The sequence below is a fragment of the Crocuta crocuta genome, unplaced genomic scaffold, assembly GCF_008692635.1.
Source record: "Crocuta crocuta isolate KB4526 unplaced genomic scaffold, BGI_CrCroc_1.0 scaffold30, whole genome shotgun sequence".
NCBI lineage: Eukaryota > Metazoa > Chordata > Mammalia > Carnivora > Hyaenidae > Crocuta > Crocuta crocuta.
In genome coordinates, this window is record NW_027528345.1 from 14,562,261 (window position 1) to 14,571,993 (window position 9,733).

General features: G+C 41.7%; 1 protein-coding gene across 2 annotated transcripts in view; it reads right to left on the reverse strand.

Annotated features, from left to right (window-relative positions):
• Positions 1-385: 385 nt before the first annotated feature.
• TESPA1 (thymocyte expressed, positive selection associated 1) overlaps positions 386-9,733 on the reverse strand; it is a 27,083-nt gene continuing 17,735 nt past the window's right edge. For both annotated transcript variants that reach the window (XM_077753536.1, XM_077753537.1), the window contains exons 4-9: positions 7,955-8,004; positions 7,278-7,331; positions 6,473-6,509; positions 6,103-6,201; positions 4,354-4,562; positions 386-2,432 (exon numbers count right to left, since the gene is read on the reverse strand). In XM_077753536.1, the coding sequence (XP_077609662.1) occupies positions 1,483-2,432; positions 4,354-4,562; positions 6,103-6,201; positions 6,473-6,509; positions 7,278-7,331; positions 7,955-8,004 (1,399 nt within the window). In that variant the 3' untranslated portion in view covers positions 386-1,482. The remainder of the gene's footprint in view (positions 2,433-4,353; positions 4,563-6,102; positions 6,202-6,472; positions 6,510-7,277; positions 7,332-7,954; positions 8,005-9,733) is intronic.

The window sequence follows — 9,733 nt, forward strand, 5'->3', positions numbered from 1 at the left end:
CTGTGATTGCAAGACCAGCAGCATCAGCATCACCTGTGAACTTGTTAGAAATGCCAATTCTTGGGCCTTGCTTAGGGATACTCAATCAGAAACTCTGGGATTTGGGCCCAGACATCTGTATTTTAACAAGCCCTCCAGATTATTTGGATGCTAAAGTCTGAGAACCACTGATCTAGAGAAGTATCTAGCCAGCCATAGTAGAATCACCTGAGGAGCTTAAAAACAAAAGGTAAGGCACTGGTTTCCATGCCGTGTCAATTAAATCAAAATCACAGAATGTGTGACCCTTCGTCATGGGTATTTAAAAAATTGTTCCTGGGCAATTACAATATGCAACCAGGTTTGCGACTCAGTGCCTGAGGGAGATTGGGGGGGGGAGAGAAAGAGAGAGACAGAGAGAGAGAGACAGAGAGAGACCCACTTACTGCTTGAGTCTTTGCCAGCAAAAGTCTGGTACATGTTGGGGGGTCTGGGGCTGTTGGTCCAGCAGCTCTCTTCCTCCTTATGGCTTTGCACCTGTAACCAAGATCCCAGCAGAACTCAGAGACAGTGGGGAAAGGTGTTGGATGGAAGGTGGCAGTAGGGGAAAGAGTCTGAGTGTACTTGAGAGACTTGGATTTTCTCCTCATGACAGTAATGTGGTAGTGAGGAAGGCAGGAGCTGAGGTGCAGCTCTATGTCCAGTGAGAGGTGAAATACATGCAAACGATATTACAAATCATCACAGCTTCTATTTGTGGCAAGGATCTGAGAGCTTTTCCAAGAAAACTCAGCACTTGATGACAGTAATGTCTATGGTCCCAGGCAAGAGAAGTCTTGAGTTTTTGAGAGTCCAGAGGATGAAGAGTTGGTGGACCTATAGGATGTGCTCACCTGGATCTTGCACTATGCCTTCTAGAACATGCTCTAGTTACACAGGATACCCAAATATTGTGCTCAGATGGCCTCAAGCCTTCTTCAGGGAATTGCACTGAATTTGCCTTGTATCTGCTGTCTTAAAGGGTTAATCTCATGACTACTTTATGCACCCCTAAGCATGAGTGATGGCCAACAGATGGCTATTTGTGTCGGTAAAGGGTGGGTAGCTTTTGTATATGCAAGCTGGGGTGCTCGCACATCTATGTGCAAAGTCTTTATGGTTTAGGACAGATCTGGGCATGGGAAGAGAAGGGGAGAGTCCAGGAGCTGGGGAGTGGCTCTGTCCAAACTGCTGTGTTCTAGCACAGAAATCTAAAGAGTCTAAGAATTTAAGTTTGAACCTGGACTTCCAGGTCTTTATGGTTACATATTCATTGATGTAGAAGAGAACATATTTTATTTAATAGTGTTTAGCTTAGTGTATAATCAACCTCTATTTATACTCTTGTGTGGATCCCACAAATGATAGGCAGCTGTGCTTGATTAAAAACTTCAGTGAAGATCATATCAGATGAGGAATTAAAAAAGCTCTGGAAATTTGGATGCTCTTAAGAAATCAGACCTATTAACCCTCTATTAACCTGCCCCCAAAAGTTTCTGAATGCAATTCAAGAATTGGGATATCTGATGAGGATAGGGAGCCTGGATTCCCTTTACCCAATGGCAAGAATACAAAATCTTTCTCTACCAGGCTCTCTCTTGCCCCCAACCCTCTCATGTCCTCCAAGTCACAAGTGTCCTGCAGCTGTTGAGTTAGAGATGGGTGCAGTGTTGGGCACTCTTGGCTCTGCTGGATGATGGACAGGTCCAAAGACTTAACCATTCTGCTCATGGGATTCTTCTGAAACAGGCTCTTTCTTGCTCTGCTCTTTCTTTTCCAGAAAGTCTCATCCTTGGCTGAATGGATTTCCTTATTGGTGGCCTGTAGACCCCACAGCTCTCTCTTAACGTGTGCAGTGTCTGTGCTCCACTGTAGATCTGCTTTGGGCAGAGAATGTGTGCAACAGGTTGCCTCTGGGTTAGAATCCAGAGTTTGTAATGGTGCTTGCATTGTGAGTATCCCCTGCTGGGTTTCCTCTTCAGGGCAAAGAGCACATGAACCAGAAGAATTGGGCAGCTGTGTATCCCTGGTTGAGGGAACAGGATCTTCCTCTGAGCTTGGCCCAAACCCAAGGTCTTGCTGGAAGACCAGCTTATCTCCTCTCACTCTGTCCATCACTTCCCATACCACTCGGTCCAAACTGTTCCTTTTGGTGATATTATGGGGTGGTGACAGCCGATCTCGGGGGCATGTATACAGGCACATCTTGGAGATGGCTTTCCGGAGGCGCTCTCTGGGTGAGTGAGGTTCAGGTTCTGGAGCCAGAATCTTGATAGATGGCACATCAGTTGGGTTGCAGCTCCAGAACATGTTGGATGGTGTGAACTTTTGGACCGGTGTCTTAGACACATAGGAGTAGAGACAGAAGAAGGCATCAGCAGTGACGGCCAGTGTTTGCACCTGCTTAAACCTGCCTGGGCACAAGGGTTGAAGATGGTGAATCTGGGGGTCATCAGTAAATTATCACTTGTATCTCTTCCTTCAATAGCCTTCCTAAGGCTCAAAATTCAGAAAGAAGATGCCATTTTCCCCACCAGTGTTTATCCCACTTAGATTTCTCACACCCAGGATCCCTTTTCTTGACTTTCTTGACTTCTTGACTCCCCATCCTGAATAGATATCTTCCTTCAGTCCAAAAATGAATTCTGTATGGGATGAGGAACTTTTCTATATCCTGATTTAACATGTCCTTTCTTCTGTCTGTCTATTCTAAACAATGGCTTCTAGTACTATTTGCTTTAGATGACAAACATGACAAAAAAGGACAAAACCGACATCCTTTCTTAGACAGACAAAACTTTAGGGTTCTAGAAGATTTCTGGGCAGCAAAAAATTTGAAGAATGGCAATTATTAGCCAGTGGACTAAGGTACAGAAATTTTGATGGACTCTATCATTTTTTTAAAAGTAAACTCTATGCCCAATGAGGGGCTTGCACTCAGGGACTATATCATTATATTAGATCTTGCTTCACAAAGTGTGGTCACTGATCCAGAAGTATGGGCCCTCCTTAGGAACCTGTTATAAATGTAAAATCTCAGACTGTATCTCAAGCATTTTAATAATATCCTTTAGTAATTTATGTGCATATCCATGTTTGAAAAGCACTGAGATAAGCCATACAGCTATTAGACTGTAAGCTTCCAAAAGGCAAGAATCATGTTTCTCTTCTCTAGGCTGTTCTCCCAGAATTTAACATCTAATTATGTACTTGGCACATAAAATAAATACAATAAATTATACTCTCATTTTAGTGTGCATAAGAATCATCTAAAGTTGTGAATATACTCCAACTCAAAATCATTGTTGCAATGGGTAGAGCTCAGGGATGTAGTTTTACCAAGCTTATTTTAAGTTGAATCCAATGCAAAGAAACTGAAACAACACTGTCAGAAACCTAGTCATGTTGAGGATGTAGCAGAATATAATTTGAAACATTCTAACATATAGAGTCAAATAGAGGGGTGCCTGGCTGCCTTCGTTGGTTAAGCGTCTGACTCTTGATTTTGGCTCAGGTTATGATTTCATAGTTTGTGAGACTGAGTCCCATGTCAGGCTCTTTGCTGACAGCACAGAGCCTGCTTGGGATTCTATCTCTCTCGCCACCTCTCTCTGCCCCACCTCTGCTTGTGCATGCTGTATCTTTTTCTCTCTCTCTGTCAAAATAAATAAATAAACATAAAAAAAAAAGAATCAGATAGAGTCTTTTATCCCTCCTCTAGCTAGAGAAGGCCTCTCATATCTTTTCTTAGTATGGAATCAGGACAATTTAAATAATTGTTACACTGGATGTGGTCTAAGGATTACACATAAGAATCCTGTGTGCTTTTTAAAATAAGTATTTCTGGGGCGCCTGGGTGGCTTAGTCGGTTAAGCGACCGACTTTCGCTTAGGTCATGATCTCGCGGTTCGTGNAAAAAAAAAAAGCTTATGAATATGAATGTTTTATAAAGTCTCTGGACAATTTAACATATTTAACTTTGAGAACAATTGCCCTAAAGGGAAAGGATTTTAATATACTGGCTATAAATGAGGCCCATTCTATTGTTCCAATTGAGAAATAAAAATGGGGATAAGACTTGAAGAGATTGTTCTCATTTGATTCAGCTAAAGGAGAGAAAACCTAAGAAAGTAATAGTGATATGAAGTGTCTTCAAGCCTATTTCTTTAAGAGGGAGAGGCGTACATCGAAATTCTCCATGTTGAAAACAACAGCAAGGAAATAGACACAAGAGACAAAGGGTCGGTGAAACTGATCAAGAGGAAGTAGGATCTGTAGCCACTGCGCCCTGTTGTGAATGGCAGAGACATAGAGCAGATCTATGACAATACTCACTGGCCAGCATGAGGCAAGGGTCCTCCATCTCAATCCTCCGCACCTGGGCCTTCAGGAAGAGTTGGAAATCAATGCCTTTGGCCTGAGAAGGGGTAGTGAAAAATCGGGCAGGAATCCGAGAAGTGTCTTTGTGGTCCTCTTGGCCAAAGCCCAGACTGAAGAGAACATCTTCTGCATCTTCTTGCACCTTGTCCAGAATCTCAGAGATGCTGAAAGGAGGGAGTTTGGAAAAATAGGGACAACTTTGAGTTTCAAGGTCATCCAGAGTAACTAATAAAAGTGTCAGGAGACTTATCTTCCTGATCGTTTCTCTAACTTCCACTTTGTGAGAAAAGCTTTCACTTCTGTGAACCTACATTTTCTGTCTGGAATTACCATCCAGCCCTGGCTTAACCCAATTAGATTCTATCATAGTACTTTAAACAACATTGCCAGTGGATGAAAATTTGCTATGAGAGGGATTTGAAAAAATCAAAAGCATTATAGATTTAAAGAAACCTTATGGTTATGGATTATTAATCAGTCAGTATCCCACCTGCATATACTATGACTTAGCTGGCTTTTGTCAAGTGCTTTGCAGCTTGCTACTCAGCTTACCTTGACGGTTGTGTGGGACAACTAGGGAGCAAGTGTGTAAGAAACACAAAAGTCATTTTATTCTTACCCGGAGGTAAAAATTAACCAATGTTCAAAACCTGATTTTGAGAGGTAAACCCCTTTGTAGCACTATTTTCAGGACAGAAGCCCTGCATTACAGAAAATCAAGCTCGCTCTGTCTCTGTCAGTATGGTACTAACATGTGTCTACATCCAAAGCTGTGTGCCACCAAGCTGGGTGACACTAGAGCTCAATAACTATGCATTCCACATAAATAAATCATGGCGATGAAAAGTGCAGGATAGGGGATGTAGTCAGTAACATTGTAATAACATTGTTATTGTGACAGATGGTGACCACATATGTGTGGTCACCTATCTTATACAGCGTAATGTATAGAAGTGTTGAATCACTAGGTTGTGCACCTGAAACTAATATAACATTGTATATCAAGTATATCTCAGTGGAAAAAGTGCAGATATCTGAGTCTCATCTCCAGAGTCTGACTTAATTGAAGTGGGGTGTGGCCAGGGTGGAGGCGTAGTGAGGACAAATCACTAAAGATAATTAAGCCGCTAATAAATCTGAGAACGGTTTCTCAAATTCAAACCTTGACACCAAATTCCAAACACTTTTTATTATACTGCATTATTTTTCATAACTTTCCACCTTAAAGCTGTTTGTGTGTGTCTTTTGTTCACCCTATTTGACTGTTGAGCTCTTGGGGGCAAGAACTTTGCTTCATCTTTTCAAATTTTACCTAGTGGTTGCCCCATCTGTATAAGGGGATACAAAATTGCCTGAGCGCTTCAACATTTAATTGATTCATTCAATCAACAAATCAATCACTACATTTATTGTAAACAATTACTGTAAGTCCAGGAACTGTGGTGATACCCGTACTACACCTCCTGGCGAACAAGTTCACCGCTATTTGACACAGCATCCAGCTCTGAGAACCGGGTTCTTCTGCACTGTGCTCCCCTCCCCCCAAGTTGTTCTTGAAGCAAATGTGGACATACTTCTCCAGAATGTGACTGCATAAAATCTCCAGTAAGGTATCCAAGAAAAAATGGGCAAGGGCTCTTGGTTCCACTCTCTTCTGCCTCTCCTCTTCGCCACTTGTACAGCCCTGCCGAACCTGGCACCTACCTTGAACTCGTCTTGTTCGTCCCACCAGTCATGCTACTGGAAGCCAAACTGCAGCCAAGATCCAGCAGCTGGCAGGGCCGGGCTGCCTCCAGGAAACTCCTGCAGGGATAAGAGCTGATGTCACATGAATCTTGTAAGCCATCTGCATCCTGGCTCCAAGACGTGCTCTGTTGGGCATATTTATCCCCTGCTGTGTACCTTCTACCATGTACTGTGCAAACTCAGTGTAGGGCCTCATTCCTGGTTGGAAAATCTCACTCTCTGTTGTGACTCTTTAGCTCTTTGTTTTCGATCTCTTTGACTCTGACACCTACCCTAGTTCAGTAGCTCCTGAAGAAGACATCATTCAGTCTGGGACCCTGACACTTACCTGGAGAAGACTTTGCTATTGGCGGCCAGTAGTGTGGCTGGACAAGGAATAAAAAGGCAAGAAGAAAGTTAGAAAGGAAAATGAAAATCACCTATGCTGCCTCTCTCAACTTAAAACTCACCCCCCTCCATTCCCCTCTGCCACTACTACAGGCTTAATGAACCCCATGAACTCTGCTCTTCATGGGAGTATCTAAAGATGATCAAACACAGACCTGAAAGGGGGACAGACATGGCAGAGAACAAGTGGCCCTAAGCCTCTGAGCTTATAAACCATGACTGGTGTCTAGACAAGAGTTTCTCTGTCTTGAGGAGGATAACATCATTCAGCGTTCTATGCTAGTGTTCCTGCCCCACAATGTGAGTCTCTATGGGTCCCAGGGGACACTGGTATATTGCAATACCTCCATCCTTTATTTAAACCCTTATCTTCTTGCGGTGCAATCTCTCTCTTATACCCAGTATTTAGGCTGCTTTAGGCTTCCTATACAGAACAGTTTCAACGTTGTCTGGGCAGCCAATGTCATGGTGATTTTATGTGTTGTCTTCCCAGGAGCCAAATGAAAGCCCTCATGATGGACTGGTAGACATCATGTCAGGCTGGTGAGGAAATATGTCTGTCTGGGCACATGATGCTTTATGAGTTTTACTTTAGATCATAATGAGACTGCTTTTTCTCTATAGATAAGACCTAGGGAATGGGTTGCTTTTTTTCACATTCTCCCCTTTCACTCTCCCCTTTCATTTCTTAAGTATCTAATGTATAGCCTCTTTGATTCCAACGTCAGAGAGCTGTTGCCACTTACCCTCTGCTCCGAGGGTCAAATCATCTTCAAAGCTGGTTCCATGGCTGAGGCACCCTGTGGAATAAGGCAAAGGTCACAGAAAATAGACTTACATGCACACACACACACACACACACGCACACATACATGCATGCATGAACATCTACAAACACATAATCATATCAGACATCACATGTTTGCAAAACTCCCCCCAGCTATACATATACTACCTCAGAAATCACATTTATATTTCGATTTAGAAAGACTTCAACAGCCACCTATAATTAATCTGTCCCTTATATCACATAGTCACGGACGCAATCCTCTGTCAGATAGTGGGCACATGGAGCTGTGTACTCACACACAGAAACACCCACATCTTATAAAGCTCTTTTCCTATAGCAGTGGTTGTTAGCTGAACAACCACTGATATAAGATAATCTTTGAGTACTAGTCAGCCTGTCAGCTGAGCCCATGTTTTCTATATCTTTTGGACCTCCTCGACTGCCTTGTGACCACTAATAGGTGTTTTAGAGACAGTTAGAAGGCAGTCAGCATTCTTATATGTGCATATGTGTGTGCATACATATATTCTCTCTCTCTCTCTCTCTCTCACTCACACACACACACGCACACACACAGCCAAATCACTGTCCAGATAACAGAACAACAGAGGAAATAGCAGAGCCTATACTCACCATTGTAGCCTGACTGTCCTATTTCCTCAAAAAACCCTTCTTCAGAGTATCTGAGGAGCAGAAATGAAGGTTGAAGTCATTACATTTTCCAAGGTGCTTTTCCTCTAATAAATCTCACAAGTTCACATAATTTTCCAATGAGAGCCAGCAGTATTTAATTGCTGTTATGTTGAAGAAAACTAAGACAGAGTGGTTATTTGACAAATTCATAGAAGTAGTCAAGGGAAGGGGCGCCTGGGTGACTCAGTCGGTTAAGCGTCTGACTTCGGCTCAAGTCATGATCTCACGGTTTGTGGGTTTGAGCCCCATGTCAGGTTCTGTGCTGACAGCCAGCTCAGAGCCTGGAGTCTGGTTCAGATTTTGTATCTCCCTCTCTCTCTGACCTGCCCCTGCTCATGCTGTCTCTCTCTCTCTCTCAAAAATAAATTTAAAAAATTAAAAGAAAAAGAAGTAGTCAAGGGAAGTGGGACTGGAGTGCACTGTATTTTAGATGATGCTGCCATTGCACTGATCCCTCTGTCCAAAGTCAGCTCAGAAAGTGACAGGTCTGCAGTTGCTAAGTAAAACAGGAAAGAAAAAATATAGAATACTTACCTGGCAGGGGAGATACCATGATCAAGAAAAAATACAGAAACAAAATATAGAAAAAAATGTAGAAATACATTTTTATAAGCAGAGGTATGGGTACCATAATTTCCACATCACAGATACAAGCATTGATATTTTTCAACTTTTAGGAGGAGGTCATTTAGCTTCCCATGCCCTCTTCTTTTGCTCTGCAAGAACGCCATGTTCTTGCAGATGATCATATCTCTCAGGAAGCAGCAGAAACTACATCTTGGTTAGAGATTCTAATTTTACATTGTGAGATATGGTCTTATCAAACATTTACCATCTCCACAAGAGGAACAGACAGAAATCAGCATCCATGGTAGTGAGAAATAACTCAGTTTTACAAACAAGGAAGAATTCTGTGTCTAAAACAGGTGATTGCATTCCTGCTTCCTGGCTGCTGCTCTGTTCTCAGATATTACATGAGGGGATGTGGATACCTAGATATGTCCACTTCTGAGGACTAATGCTTTGTGAACTTTATAGAGTTCATTTTTGCTGAAAGTTTTTAAAAGGGAAGTTGCACAGGATGTTTTGAATCTAGTCTCAGTATGTAATCACTCAATGAAACATTCAATTACTAATTAATGGTAATAAGTCTACTAACTGAACATCCATAGATCAAGTTGTGTTCAAGTTTTACAAAATAAATCAGTGCATATATAGACATCTTTTATTGGTACCTTCCTTTCAATGGTGAAAAATCAGCCATGTTTTCAAAAATCTGTATTTTTATGTCTTCATGAAAAAAAACCTGCACATCAAGGTACATTATAAAATATGAAATAATACACACAGGTAATTAAGGATGGTTAATTCTCATATGATTTCACTTATATCTGGAATTTAAGAAACAAAACAGATGAACATAAGGGAAGGGAAAGAAAAATAAGACAAAAAGTCAAACCATAAGAGACTAAAATACAGAGAACAAACTGAGGGTTTCTGGAGTGCTGGGGGGTGAATGTGGGATGGGTTAAACTGGTGATGGGCATCAAAGAGGACACTTGTTGGGATAAACACTGGGTATTATTTGTAAGTGATGAATCACTAATTTCAATGTTAACTAACTTGAATTTAAATTAAAAATAAAAGAATGGGCAACACTAAAAATGTGCTTCTTTTCCTAACAGATAATTACACAAAAATATATTTTCATATAATATT